The sequence below is a fragment of the Petromyzon marinus genome, chromosome 41, assembly GCF_048934315.1.
Source record: "Petromyzon marinus isolate PM22_M1 ecotype Great Lakes invasive population chromosome 41, UKy_Petmar_22M1.pri1.0, whole genome shotgun sequence".
NCBI classification, from domain to species: Eukaryota; Metazoa; Chordata; class Hyperoartia; order Petromyzontiformes; family Petromyzontidae; genus Petromyzon; species Petromyzon marinus.
In genome coordinates, this window is record NC_133707.1 from 6,717,245 (window position 1) to 6,732,841 (window position 15,597).

At 45.4% G+C, this 15,597-nt stretch overlaps 1 protein-coding gene across 1 annotated transcript in view; it reads right to left on the reverse strand.

The window, feature by feature from the left end:
* The window catches only part of TNIP1 (TNFAIP3 interacting protein 1), a 55,273-nt gene that overhangs the window by 16,873 nt on the left and 22,803 nt on the right, over nt 1–15,597 (reverse strand). Inside the window, exons 2-10 of the mRNA XM_032969442.2 lie at nt 15,256–15,417; nt 13,609–13,713; nt 12,101–12,238; nt 10,915–10,997; nt 8,329–8,619; nt 4,770–4,864; nt 3,149–3,293; nt 1,936–2,031; nt 1,003–1,068 (exon numbers count right to left, since the gene is read on the reverse strand). Coding sequence (XP_032825333.2) covers nt 1,003–1,068; nt 1,936–2,031; nt 3,149–3,293; nt 4,770–4,864; nt 8,329–8,619; nt 10,915–10,997; nt 12,101–12,238; nt 13,609–13,713; nt 15,256–15,382 — 1,146 coding nt within the window. The 5' untranslated portion in view covers nt 15,383–15,417. The remainder of the gene's footprint in view (nt 1–1,002; nt 1,069–1,935; nt 2,032–3,148; nt 3,294–4,769; nt 4,865–8,328; nt 8,620–10,914; nt 10,998–12,100; nt 12,239–13,608; nt 13,714–15,255; nt 15,418–15,597) is intronic.

Here is a 15,597-nt window from a genome sequence, read left to right on the forward strand (position 1 = left end):
GGCCCCTACTTTCTTCCAATTATAATAAAGGAAGGCAAATCGCAATCTGCATGATGATAGTCACTCAAGAACTGTCACTTGACAGATTTACTTATGGACGGACAAATGAAGTTAATTCGTGGCAAAATTCTAACCACCCTAAAAAGTATTACTCACAATAGTTTACTAGTCTATCGTCTGCAAGATTCATATCGGCTATCCACAGATATGCGTGATGGGACTCATAAAAAAACAAAACAGTAAGATGTGTATACGCACGACGATTAATGCTGCCATCAGTTTTGGAAACATTCGCGTTTTTATAAGAAAAAAAGTTAAAATTTAATTTTTTATCCAAAAGTTCAACACAACAGAAGCAGATAATGTACGAGACCAAAAGAACTGGTTGCCATGCTCCATGCTGTGCATTGCAGCTGCAAGCCAGCTTTCCCAAACACACCAAACACAATGCACCGTGATGATGGACAGGGGTGGTCAAAGCTGCTTCAACAATGCCGACAAACGGAGCAGAGAGTGCTTTTGTCCGGGCTCAGCCATTACATCTGCCCTAGCCCACGCAACCGCGCGCACACGTGTGTGCGCGCACGCACACGTGTGTGCGCACACGTGTACATACGTGTGTGCACTTGCACGCGTCGCGGGGCAGCGGCAGTGCCGTGGGGGCTAGCAGCGCACTTTGCTGCGAACCCGGCGACCCGAGTTTGAGTCCCTGCCAAGGCCAACATCGGTGACGAATACCCGAACCGGTTTTTGGGCCTCCCCTAGGTCGACTCGACCTTCAATGACCACCTGGAGCACTCTGTGTGTGTGTGTAAATATCGGCACCAGGGGAGACAAAGGTGGCTGGGCACGCGATTGGCCGCGCCACCCCGTGGAGCACCGCTGCTCGCCCTTTCATATTGGACGCCCGTTAACAGCACTTTGCCCAAAAGCCTGCGTAGGTTACAGGAGGGGACCTTTGACTTTGTGCACACACGTCACTGTGCCCTGCGCCCACCCTACCTTTGCCTCGTACTGCTGTTTCATGGTCCGGAACTGCTCATCCCACTGCTTGTTCACCTCCAGCAGCTGGAAAAAACCAACGACGTTAACGTTTCCCATCGTCGCGCAAAACAACGCAACACCCACTCGCATCGCTGGCAAAGCATAAGACGGAGTTTAGTCGCGGGCTGTGTGCCGAATAAGGGTGTAAACAATCCGCACCCACGGCCTAGCGATCTCACAAATTGTACTCTTTGGTTCTATTCGGTAAAGTCACGTAGGTAAAAAAATAAAACAACAAAAATCACGACGTTTCGGCCACAACACAAGCGGCCTTCATCAGGTGAAGGGATCAAGCTGTCTGATCTAGAATTGATCTCACAAATTGTTGCGGCCTATGGGCTGTGATTAAAATATTAATCCTGTAACGGTTTCATTGCTACCGTCTCTCCGGCGTCGTTCTCTCTCTTGCTCGTGCGACTTTGGTCGCTCGATTTGCCTCAATGAAACGTTAGCGACATAATAAATTGAAGAACATCGATTCTCTCATGAACACGATTTGACAAATGAATCGCGACCCCCCCCCTTAAATCCACATATCAAAGAATCGTTGCGGCTCAAAACCTTTGGAGTGGAACGATGCTTCATTTCAGCGAGCGATATGAAATGCCAAGCGGATGCTTCGTCTTATTTAATCTTGTGAGAATCATATACAGCTTTATGCGGCGAGTTCACATCTCTAAAAAGTATACATATACACGAATCGAAAAAGCCAGCCAGCAGCGACGCTTGCCGTACAATTAAAGAGAGAACCGACTCTTAAACCGAATCGCGATACCGGATCACGGCGACTCGGCAAAGTCCCCCCCCTCCCCGCCTGCCCGCCCGCCCAGGGTGGGGGGTACACGCGGCGAATCGTTTGTCACACAGTTGCCGTGCGGGAAGGCGACTCACCTCTTTGCGCTGTCTCTCCAGCGTCCGCACCTTCTGCGAGAGCACCTCCACCGCGGCGGGGTCGCCGCCCAACGCTTTGTCCGCCTTCTCGATCATCTTCGCGGGTCGGAGGGGAACACAAACAACAAAAAAAACAGACAAAAAATTCAAATTAATAACCGAGCGCTCGGAGGCGTGTACGTTGCGCGGCTACAGAAGCGTGTTCGTAAAAGCCGTTGGCCGGCTTGGTTGATTGACTGCAGGTGCTCGCAGACCCATTCGGCCACGCGCGAGCCGTGGTGTGCGAGTCCAAACGTAAAAAAACCCTGACAATTCATTTTCGTAAAAACCCACAATACGCAAAAAAAAAAACCTTCTCCCACAGTCTGAAAGGCCGTGTAGTCACCCAGCAGACTGCGTGGTGAATAAAGTCACCGGCGTAACTTTTACCCTTGCCATTGTATTTTAAACCACGGGGAAATTCCCACCTCTGTTCCCTAAAACCCTTTGGCACCAAAATGTCAATACTGGTCCACAGTTTTCTGGTTTCAACATTACCATTGTGGACGACAATGGGTCTGGAAAACCCGTAAGTTGACAGATAAATGAATAAACATTTTTACGCGGAAAGATAATTTTCTGGTTTTTTTCTTCTTTACTGCTATACACGGTGGTGCGTAACTCGCATGAGAGTGGCGCATCTGCGCTCTGAAAACACTTTCATTTTCTCGGTAGCAGGAAAGCGTATTTGGCAAAACTTCCGATAGTTAATCTTTTGTTTTCGTAATCTCCGGATTACGTGACGCTCCAGATAGTAAGATGGACTCCCAAACTTGTGCCTCGTGTCTATGAAATTATGCGCATTTGGCAAAAGACAAAAGATTCCCCGTATAGCCTGAACAGACTATTGGGGAAAGTGCTGTTAGCCAGCACCTTTGAAAGCCTGCACGGTGGACGAGAGGGTGGGTGGCCAGCACCACGCCCGACTGCCTATGCCTGCCCAGTGGCGATGTTTTACACACCGCATCAAGTAGTCATTTGAGGCTGAGTCTACCTAGGGGAGGCACGGGACCGGTTCAGAAAATCGTTACTGGTGTTGGCCGTGAGTGGGAATTTATACCAATATGCGCCATTTGCCAACGAGTGACGGTGCCAGGCTAGGTGCACTTTGAGGCCACATGAAGTGTCAAAGGCTCGTTGACAGGTCACGACACAGATACACACACACACGTACCTTTGGCTTTTCAGATCTGGATGTTTGATTGTGTCTTGAGGCCACGGCCGTGAGTTGGTGAAATTCCCTGAGGCCGGCATCACTGTCACTCTCACTCTCGCTCGCTTTGTCATTCTTCTCGCCAAGCGGCCTCTCACATTCATGCCTGAAGAGTTAAAATGCGCACACGCGCACACACGATCACGTCTCAACCTCGACGGGAAAATCCATATGAAGGTGCGCTGCATTGGGGTCACGACTATAAAGAGATGAATCTATCATGAGTGTTGTTGCTCATCATCGAACTCCTAAGTATCGCCCTCTGGCAAAATTTCACGTGAACATACAATTTAGATGGGGGTAACAATACATCGATTAACTGACTAATATCGATCATCCTTGCTCACAATACAAGCATTGAATGCACGTGTAATAAATTACGTTGATTTGATTCGTATGAGTCGTATGTACTATGTTTGCGTGACGTCAGCAGCCACATACCACCACAACCATACAGTATAATAAAACAAGTTTTTTTATGGCTGGCTGGGGACATCTCTTGGCGCTTTCACGTTACCCCCTCCCCCCATCTCTGTAAGAGTGTTTACTCACACGGAGCAAGGCCCAGACTGAACTGAACACGCTTAATTAAAGGTTTACTTTGCATATCAGGGGAAGAGTTTGAGCATCCATCTTTGTCTCGATGCGAAGGCAAAGCGGTGGGCGTGAAAATCTACCGGCCGACTGTCAAAATCGCAACCGGTGTCACGCAAAAACCACACGGGCGCACTAACAAAAAGCGATTTAAAGCTTTCGTGACTGCAAGGATTCATCTTCTTTGGTTCTTTCGGTAAAAGTCACGTAGAATGAGAATAAAATAATAAAATAACACAATAAAATTCTCACGACGTTTCGGCCACAACGCAAGCGGCCGTCTTCAGGTGAAAGGTACAGACCTGTCGGGACGACAGAGCTTTCAAAGCTATTCTCATTCTACGTGACTTTACCGAAAGAACCAAAGACGATAACAAAAAGTGCTTACCAAAGCGTGCCACCGCCGCTCGATCGGGATATTCCGTGCCGTTGGCTAAGTGAAAAAAAACTACCTATTAAATTCTCACACAATTTGCCCGTAAAAATCCCACTGAAGTCAAGCCCCCTCAGGTGTGGTGAGTAAAAGTTGTGACTGCAGCAGCTCTACAGCCAGGCTGACATTCCCCAAACCAGTTACATTCCGGAGAGGCTCGGTAAAACTACCGATAGTTCCTCTTTTTAACACGAAGCCTTACGCAACCAATATCATCCATAAAACAGTTTTTTTTCTTATCTAACCCAAAAACAAGATCTAACCTAAAAAAAACCTATATTATGGCGTTCCTCTTTTCGTGGATTATGATATTGGATTAATGAATTACCTGAAATAAACACAGAAATAAGCTATTAAAGACATTACAATGATCATAACACATCTCTTTATCTTGTCAGATTATTTTTAAGAATTGTATCTCATCGCTTTCTCTCGATGCAGTCGTGTAGAGTTCCAGATGCTCAGCGAGGGAATACCATATGTACGACGAACTTCCTTCGCACCGTACGCAGCCAACCGTGCTAATCGGGCACGTGCCTCTAAACATTGTCTTACCGACGAGCTTCGGTCGTCTGATGCTGTTGTTTCCCTTCCCCTTCAAGTTTCTTCTTCAGCTCTTGGTTTTCGGTTGCGAGTCTCTCGCAAAGGACCTACGAAACCAAAACCGGTTATTTGAAAGTGCACAGCCGTGAACGGCGAGTTACTCATTAACCAACGCACACGTTTCATTCCGGCAGCCTTGCGATGATATATACACGACCAAGTAAACAGGCACCGGAAAGAATTGAGGAACGAAGACCACTTCTGTTATTACGGTCAATGTCAGAGGAATCGGCAGCAAACAGCAACCATGCGAAAAGCAATCACGACGCCAGCGGAAGGACCGCCGAGGCGAAGGATGAGCGCCGAGACAAAGGTCGACTTGTGGAGTGGAATTACACGGAAACATCAGCAGCCGATGGGAGAGGATGATGATGATGACGGTGGTCGTCATCAACGGTGGAGGAACTGCTACTGCTATAGCCACCTCGGATTAGCGCCGTTGGCTACGTACGGTGAGAAAGAAGATCAACGTACATATAACACACAGAAAGCCTTTGTAAAGAGCCTGGGTAGGGAAGAGAGTATCAAAAACACATGCGGAGGAGAGGTTTGGCCAAAACAGGAGTGCCATTTATGACTCCTAAGGTGCTTTTCTGGGGCTTTTTTGCTAACCCCCCAACCTGCATTTGATCCATGTGATATTTTGCTAAAACACAAACAAGCACACTCATGAAATGGTTTACTGAGCGTTACGGCGTTTCAAGCTTAGTTCCCCTGAAAATTGAGAGAAAAAAAAAATTCCCACCCAAGGTGAAAAAGTAGACAAGCGATTGATGGCGCGTGTGTATAAATGTGTCTGAAGAACGGTGGTGCAGCGGGTAGCGTGCTGCGCTACGAACCGAACCCGGCTTCCCGTGTTCGATTCCCGCTCAACATCAGTGAAGATTATCTAACCGGTCCTGGGCCTCCCCTAGGTCGACTCGACCATAAATGAGTACCTAGTTTGTGTTTGTGTGTGTAAACATCGCTGGCCATCCACCGCTTCATTTACCATACCTTCATAGGTGCTCACAAACAGCACTTGCTCCAACAGTCTCTTAAGGATATGGGGCAATGTTTGTTTGTTGGACTGAGGGATTATTTATTTTGCATTCATCCTAAATAATTCACCTGCAAAATCCCTTGTTCGGTGACACATTAAGAGTTGTGACACGAATACAACTGTTTTAAATCTACAACATCCGCAGTTGTAACGCTCACACGACGTCATGTAAACTTAACGCAAAGCCAAGGACGGATACACGACAGCCCAGGCAACGCGTAAGAGCATCGCACCGCGGTCAAACCCGGGAAGTAAATGGGACACACAAGGTCACTCCGGCCAGTGTTTCCATGCCCGAGAAGCAAATGTTTAATTCAACTTTAACTTTGGGTGGGGGAGGGGAAACACACAAAACCCCATACCTTCATTAATGGTGAATTGGTAAAACAAAGTTCTATAAATGGCCCAAACAAAAAAAACATCCTCAGCAGCCGCAACTTTCCCCCACTTATCGATTAAACAAGGTCCCACGGCGGCTACCGAGTGGAAAGATTCCACGGCAGAGTGGGCAGGGCCCAACAAAACCTTTCCCTGGCAACTGACATTTCCGGCGCTTCAATCTCCAAACGAAAGCAGAAAGCTTACCGTCTCCAACAAACAAATAAAAACAATGCCAATTGATAATTTTATTGTGCAAGGAGGGAAAGATGCTGCCACAGTGATGTAATGCTTAGCGCACTGGTCTTGCAATCCAAAGGCCGCCTTTGCAATCCAAAGGTCGCCTTTGGATTGCAAGTATTGCTGCAAGGCAGGGTGAGTTTTTTAAACCCCCCTGTCAACTCAGCATTATAAACGGGAAAACCAGTTAGTCATACCCCACCACATATGACCTATCGATCGGCAGGTCATGTGCGATGGGGTAAAGTGTGGGTATTCCCGCCTCTTCCAAGACGTCTGACCAGCATGGAAGAGTAGGTCAAATTAACTATTTTTTACTATTTTTATTTTACCAGGTAAGATTCACTGACCCTGACTCCTGTATATTTTGGAGTATGCATGTTCTCCCTGTGGTTGCATGGATTTTTCTCCAGGTCCTCCAGTTTTTCCCTCCACATTCAAAAACATGCGTTTAGAGCAATTGGCTACGATAATTTTCAACACGAATAGCCACTTCGTTGAGCTATCATTTGCAGGCCAGGTCCCTTCTGAAAAAGAGCTACATAGTTCATCGGGCCTTACCTGGTAAAAATAAAAATAGTTCATAATAGTCTTCTCAGTCTTGTAGTAGCCATACCCCAGGTGACGGGCCACATTCAGGAAACAAGTGTTATGGTGAAATTGTGGACAGGTGTAAAGAGCCGTTGGAAATTCCTATTCCAGTTGCATTAACTTGCACCATACAATAGTCTCTGCTGTTTCCTTTAAACACAAAGGGGTCCCTTTCACCCGCGTAGGAAGCTAGGCACGATACGGTTAGGTGCCTGGCTATTTCAAAGAGTGGGCCATTGTTTATGAATAATGAACACACTGTCTAGGGGTCTGGTACCGCATTAAGTCACCGCAAACAAGGCCACGGTAGGAATCCCTGTGCATAATCCGTCACGTAGTTTTGCAATGTCTCAGGACGGCAACATTTCTCAGATACCTAACTTAAAAAATATGTGAACTACTCAACGCAAGACTTCGTTTTGGTTTAGGCTTTATTTTCTAGACAGCGATAGGTGGACTTCGCCAACGACCCGGTGACCCGAGTTCGATGCCAGGTTAACGTCAGTGGCGAGTGGTATCTCAACCAGTCTTGGGGACCCCCTTCACCGTCCTGCACAAGCCACGGTGGTGAAGTATAGTCAAACAACCCCATGGCCTTCATCCAGCAGTGGATTGAGAGAGAGCTGTAAATTACCTGTAAATTATTATTATTTTCACGTCTCATTTCGAAAATTAAAAACATTGTAGCCTCAATTGGTTCTCACCTGGTTCACCTAAGGGACCTGTGTGTGTCCGTATATCTGCTTAAAAAAATAAACAATGTATGCAACTCCTTATGTATAACTTAATGGATAAGCTGAAATGTGTCCTGATTGAACAAGTCCCAAGACTCGTTAAGGCTTTTCCTTTACAGGACTACTTACAAATAAGTTAAGTTGGAGAGGTCTGTTTGTAAGTCTATTTGTTCGTAAGTCCAACTTTACTCCTGCCTATTCCAAACATGTATGGCATGTACACTTAACACGAGGAACAGCTTTAAAAGTTGTATAATCTCCTGTAGATGCCACTGGTTCTTCATGTTCTACAGATGTAGATGCCACCACTGCCATCTATTGTGCGGCGGTTGAACTTACGACTCTCGGTCCGAACAGTCAACTGGACATACGGGACAGGTTTGTTCGTATCTCTGAAAGTTCATAAGTCGAATGTTCATAACTAGAGGAGTCCCTGCGTATATAAAAAATGAAACAAGGATATTAGATTTTTTTTTGATCAACAATGCTATTTTCCAATGCACGTCTCTCTCTCTCTCACACACACCTGCATGCACGAGGTCTTCTGGCTGTTCTGCTTCACGACGCCGGACAGCTGGTGGAACTTGTGAGCCAGCCGGGCAAAGTGCTCCGAGAGGTCCGTCTGGGCCCGCTGAGCCACGTTGGGCGACTCCCCCGGCGGCTCCGGCTGTCCCGCGGCGGACGTTCCCCGCGCGGCAGCGTCGGCCGACTCGGCGAGCTCCGTGGCGCAGTGAATGATGGAGTCTTCCAATCGCTGCATTTGCGCCGACACGTCTCTCAGCTGCACGTCTGGTGGTTGGAGGGCCGCGACTTCGTGCTGGTTTTCGGGGGAAATGAAAAGAACGCGGAAAGTGACCCAACCCATCCAGCACTGGCAAACTGGTTACGTTAAAGGGAGCCTCCCAGTTTTAGTTTGGCGGATTGCGGGGGGGGGCCTTCAGGTGTAGGAAGAAACGTGCGCACGGAAGCCATGTAAACGCACGTACAGGTGAGCATGCAAGACGCTAGACTTCATTTGAACTGGCGAGGAATGTTTAGCTCAACAGGCCAAGACCGTGGCGACAGTTGGAGGACGTTGCAGGAACAAAGAGTTACATAGAGAGCAATTGAGTGACAAAGACTCACAGAGTTTCATAGAGACTCGGGCTATTATTTCAGCTACTAAGGCCACATTGAGCTCTACGAAGCAGCATCTTCAGCAGTGGCTGTAGTTACAAGAAACTGCAGGGTGGGAATATTAAAAATTACAAGAGCAAAAACTTAAATAATTAACATAAAAAAATGCCAAAGCTTACTCCAAACAGGACAAACAATACAAATGCTTAAAAAAATAAATTGTGCCAAAATATCCTGTGAAAAAGATTAGGACATTCAGATTAGGTGCATGCATACTCACATGCAAGTGTTCAAATGTAATCATGCTACGCAGCAAGTATCATAACAAAATATTATTTATAGAAAGTATTGTGTTGGCAGTTTTGCCCAACAGCAATCTTGCTCAAGAATAATACTCCCGGCATTAACAATACTGTTAACACTTTTCTGACAAGGGAGTTTAAAGTTTTGTTTTAATATCGCGGATTTGTAGTGTTCATGATTTCCCAGGCATAATAAAATTAAGTCTCTACCGGCAATGCTTAAACAAATATAACATTAAGAAAGCATGAATATAAAAAAAATACTCACCAGGTTAGTCATAAACACCGCCTAACAAATAAACTATTTTATTTTATCAGGTAAGGCCCACCGAGCCATAACGGCTCTTTTTCAGAAGCGACCTGGCCACAAATAATAGCTCAATAAAGTGGCCGACCACGTGTAAATATTCTAAAAAGCATGCTTCTAAATGTGAAGGGGAAAACCGGAGGACCCAAAGAAAAATCCATGCAACCACGGGGGAGAGACGCAAACTCCAAATACACAACAGGCATCAGGGTTGGTATCGAACCAACGACCTCCTGTATACCAGACGAGGTAGTCAACATCTCGCCACCGTGGCGGGCCCCAATTGAAATGTGCAAAGGGGTCGACATTTTGGCCAAATTACCTTCCTTTAGGGTAACCTGGACTCGCCGATTAACAGACTTAATTTTGGAGATTGCACTTTTTACACTGTGGTGGTGATTTTAAGCAAATTAAGTTGACAACTTAGCTAAAGTTTGACTTATGAACAATGTTCTATTGCTGGATGATAGATAGCAAATGTGTTCTCTTGAGAATGTAGACCTGCATCAAAGGATAAAACTATGGACTACATAGTTAACCACAGAAGTCTGCGGTCCTACAAACGGAAGAGGAACAGCAAAACTACACAAAATCTTAAATGTCTCTCACTGTCAAATCTTATTTAAGTTTTTTGACAATTCTCTTGATTATTTTCTGTAAGTACTGGAATTATAAAAAAACAAAATTCTAAATAGAAAATGTCAAGAGTGGAAGCTCAAACCAAACGCTTAATTGGGCAACCGCAAGTTGAAAGAAATAGATAAATTATGGTTATTATAATGGCTATAATTGTTGTGGTTTTATGGATAAATCAAACAATCAAACTAACTTGTACTTCATTTTCTATACCTTTTAATTTTGGTAACAAAGATTATTATTTCAAATGAGGCGACATCCAGTTCTCAGCTGGTTAAAGTTAAAACTTAAAATAAATATCAAAAATGTCTGTTAGAATAAAAATCAACAAGTCGATAATAAACCTCTCGTGACTGTGGGAGGTTGGAGGCTGTTTGCACTGGATTATCGACATAGTGACCCGAATTTGATTGCTGGTAAAGACTGACACACACCCTAAGTAAACATTTGTGCCAACTCCTGGACACTACCCACCCCACTTCACCACCTACACCCATCAACGTGGTGAGTTAACAAAAATTATTCAATGACCAATGCAGTGCGAAGTGGCCTTCATCCAGCAGTAGAATGACAATGGATGACATTGTATTAGTTCATAACTGTCAATATCATATCAACAATGATCAAGAAAATCATACCACGAAACCAGCTCACACTCAAGACATCCGAACTCTTACAGATTGAAATAATGTAATCAATTATGTAACAGAGGCAAGTGCGTGTGAAAGACACTACTTTGGTTAACACTTACCATTGGCGGTTGCGGTTTAGAAGAGCTTCCTTCGAATTTCAAATATTGCTTTGACCAAGAGATGCCAGGTGGAACCACGGCTTCTAAATTTTAAAAAAATACAACGCATTTAAAGCACGATGCTGAATTCAGTGGGACACAATAACTCAGTTGTACACCAAACCAAAGCGCGGCTTTCTAGACCATAGCGATAAAGCCAAGAGGCTTTTTTTGGCGTGGTCCCTTTTGTACGACGACTGTTTTACTCGGTCGATGAGTCACCAACATATTATTAACATGACGAGCTCCTCGAGGTGGAAAGCCCTTGCGTTAAAATACATCTCTGTATAGCTCAAACCATATCATCATCTTTATTTTGGAAAGACATCGCCGTCTCATGCGCACATTTTCATATAAACAGTTTGATAATGTCACCCTCTGCCCTCTGCAATTCCAGACCCATGAAGTTTGGGGTTTTTCTTTTTTACCCCAAACGTGATTCGCCACTGATAGCCAAAGCTTTTAGCCATTATTTTTCCCTATCGAGTTTCCATTTGCCGTGATTAACAACAGCAGCTTATAAATGACGTGCTATTCTCAGCTAGACCAGTTTATCCCTCAGCTCATTATACACGATGAGCAGCCCATTACACGATATCGATATAAATACCTCTGCTCATCACAGGGGGAAACCTGGCAAATTTAATCAAGTCTTAGTGTTGTGGATTTGATTTAGTCAGTACAATTTATTGTAATGACTAAATTAAAAATCCCAAAACTTGGCTAAAATCCCACTGGTCACCGTCGACTACGCCAATACTAAAACTCTCACGAGATTATCACCGGGTATTGTACATCTCCGGCTATAGCCCCGAACGAGTGACTGAATTTCAACATTCCTATGGCTGCGGGCTTCCCTCTCCGAATGAACAACCGCTGTTGAATCTCCACATCGCGGCACTTATCTCATTCAACCCCCTGGAGAAACGACAAACTGAATTGACTCCCAGACAGAATCCAACCTCACACAGCTCACCTGACCAAGCCCAGCGTTCCAATACCAACGCCACTTGGAGCTGTGCCAAACGCCTCTTAAAAAAAAAAACTCCAAAAGAAACTCCACAATGTTACACAGACGTAAACAAATACATACTCTACGACTACCACCCCGTCGCTGCTGTGGGTGGTGCTAGCGGGGGCTGCCCACCTGTCCAAGAGGAGGAGGAGGAGCTGTTTGGGGAAAGACAGCGTTGAAAAGAAGCGTTGGGAGGAGACTCACGACCCAAGTCCTCTACCCTCTGCCTTAACCGCAGTGCCTCTGCCTGGGACTCATTAAGGAGCAGGCCTTCAAGACGCAGGGAACGAGACGAGGGCACAGGGTCAACACCGCCACGACCAACCACTTTTGTACGCGCGCTCTTTCAAAGTCGTGTCGACAGGGCGGGGGGGGGGGGACAGGGCGAGGGGGGGGGGGTGACGGGGGGGGGAGAGTCGATTAATCGCGTGCGTTATAACTTTTATATTTCAGGTAACAAAGGTCAAACGTTGCTCAATTGTTCTCTTTCGTTGCTCAACGACCGAATCGCGCATTTGCGGCATGCTATCAAGGATAACCACTACTGAGCTCACTTTTCTAGTCAAGGAACATACATCATTACGCAAACTTTGTCCATCCTTGCAGCAGCGGCTTTTGGTTAACCATCGAACGACGACAGTCACAGCATCGGGCGCTTTCAAATGCCCTTCTGCGGCCGTCTGGAACGCTCTTCCTTCCGATATTAGGAAGCAACTGGAGAGCTATGCACTTTTAAATCTAGATTGGAAACTAATTTATTTAGAACTGCTTTGTGTTCAGTTTGTTGTCCTTCCCCCCCCCACACCTCTGATTAGCACGGTTGGCTATGTACAGTACGAAAGATACATGCAAATATGATGGGCAAAGTTCTGTCCCATTATGTTTTGGTCCTGTTACACGAGCACAGCAGTATTGACGAATGCGTTGAGTTGACAAACGTGCACCACCACCAATGCAGCATCATAACACTTATCACTTTAATATCGCTCTGCTCTCTTTGGTATACCCACCCCCCTAAGCCCCCTCCCAATTGTATATTTCAATTCAGAATTTCTCAGCCAGCGTAATGTCACGACGTGTCAGGCAACGGCCACGGAAAATAAAAACGCATAAACTGTTTCTGACGTCCCTGAATTGTGCGTGCAATATTATAGCACAATTGTCAATGAATGTGCAAAAGAGCTCTGAGCCTTGTCCAGACCAGAGGCTCAAAATAAGTGATTATGTGACCACTTTGTTGTTGAGAAATGTGCATGCAATGCTGCACATCTTTCACGGTTGGTAAATCTATCATCATTTACAGAATGCCAAACAATAATCAATATTGGCATTAAACATGAGGGTAAATTACATCTTAGGTTGAGAGATATTCCTGCCAAGAAAATTAAATCAAGAATAAGATTAAATTAAATCATTGAGGGAAAAAAAATCTGATTTCTGGATCAAAGAGTGGGCCCGTATTATGACAATTCGTTCAATCGCGTGGGAGGGTTACAGTGAATCACTACCTTTTTTGTAATTAAACATTTGAAACATTAAAACATTTACAGTAGAACATCATCAATTAAATTATCATGAACTATGCTACTGCCCTAAATCAACAGCAGCAAAGAGTAAATAAATTCAGAAACAAAACTTACCCAGGCTCTGCAGGCCTCTCATCCGCTCTCTCAAAATCTCATTCTCTTGAAGGATCTTTTGAATTTCTGCCGAGGTCATCCAGGATGAACCCGGTGTTGTCTCCACTGTGAACGCCGGACCAGACAAAACATGGGCAAGGCAGTGTTTGGTGCTGCCGTGCAACTCAAGCCCAATGGAAGCGTGCGTCACTCTTTCCGCGGTGGACAATGATACACTTGTAAGTGATTCAGTCAGGAAACATTGTCTCTCTCAGACCAACTGTGATGAATCAGGAGGGGCTTTTCCAGTCTGATGAAATGTAAATCCTCACCACGTGGAATTTTTTTTTTATATAAACCTGACATCATCTGCAAAGAATTGCAGTGCGACGAGCAGCCGCCTTAAAGTTTATCATATTTTAGCTCTGTGCAGCGGCTCGATTGTCAGAGGTCACAGATGCAGTGATGGGCATCTTTCAACATCGGGCAGCAACGTTAACTTATCAGTCGTGAGCGGATGGACTCTTAATAAAAAGGAAGCAGGTCAACCCGTGGTGTGAATTATAAATCGGCCCAACACGTCACTCTGTCAAGGTGCCGTCTAAAAAAAAAGGAGGCAACGAACTTCTTCCCTTATGTAGCTGTGCGGTGGAGATGTGTCTACGCGTCCATCTCTTTACTGATCTTTCGAAACATATAAAGCACGTCCCAGAAAGGCAAATGAGATACTGAAAGGCCACAATGTTTTACAATGCCATGAAAGTAATCTAACTTATAACTTTAAAGTACTTCCTCTCCATGTAGCTGATAATGAAAATGACACTAGTTTCGCTATGAAGGGCCACAATGTTTAACAATGCCCTGAAAGTAAAGTATTCTAACTTAAAAGTACTTCCTCTCCATGTATATGATAATGAAAATTCTAGCGGCATTCGTAGACAAATTACGAGATTCAAAGCTGGGTTATGCAACACAGTGATCACAGTTAACCATGTCAATACTGTGTGTCAAAGGCAGTGAACATACCACTGGGGCTAACAATCTTTATTCTGCAACCACCGGCAATACCTAAGGCATGCCTCAGCAAATGCTATTTTTGCGATATGAGTGATAATCAGATAGCATTTTACAACGCGAATAAGCATAATTACAAATAGTTAACCAGTTTCGCATTAAGTTAAATATACACAGACATATCCAAAGACACCTCCACGTAAATATTGTTAATTAATAACATGTTACAGAAATGAATAATGTCCAAACGATAATCACAATGTGAATGTGCAGTAAAACTAGCGGTGGTCACTGGGATCAGTAGTGGTTAGCACAAGGTGCAATGAACCCTGCGATCCGAGTTCAATCATTCCAAGCCACGGCTAACATCAGTGGTGATCATCTGAAAGGGTCCTGGGCCTCCCACAGTGTCGACTCGGCCTAAAATGAGTGCCTGGTGTGGTGGCTGAACATCAGCGCTGGGGAGACAAAAGCGCCGGGGAGCGGTGCTGCTCACGGGACCCACCCCGAGTGCGCCGCCGTGCCGGCCTTCATCGGCGCTCGCCAAGGGCACTTGCCCCCCACCCTCCCCCCCCCCCCAACGTTCTATGAAGGCTCCATGGAGAACGTAAAGTCTTTGTTGCGTGGGAAACGAGTACCGTTGCGGGGACTTACCCGGAGGATGTAAAACCGTCGAGTTGTTTGCCTGCAGGCCGTGCTGCCCTTGCTCAGCTGATGTGATCCCGCTCATCCCACGCCCGCCCGGGTCAAACACTGGGATTTCTGGGAGCAGGTTTGACATCCCGTGCCTTATGGGTGTGGCAGTCGAATGTACTTCTGCCATCAGAGGAAATGGTAAAGCATGATAATGCAGAATTTTGTACACTCATACTTTGGACTGGATTGAAGGTTCCACTAAACTGACTTGGCAATTGCTGAGTAAAAATGACAACGCAGAGTGTGACATAACCACTGGCTCTGTCTATAATTAACTCCTGGAATTCACAATCTTCTATT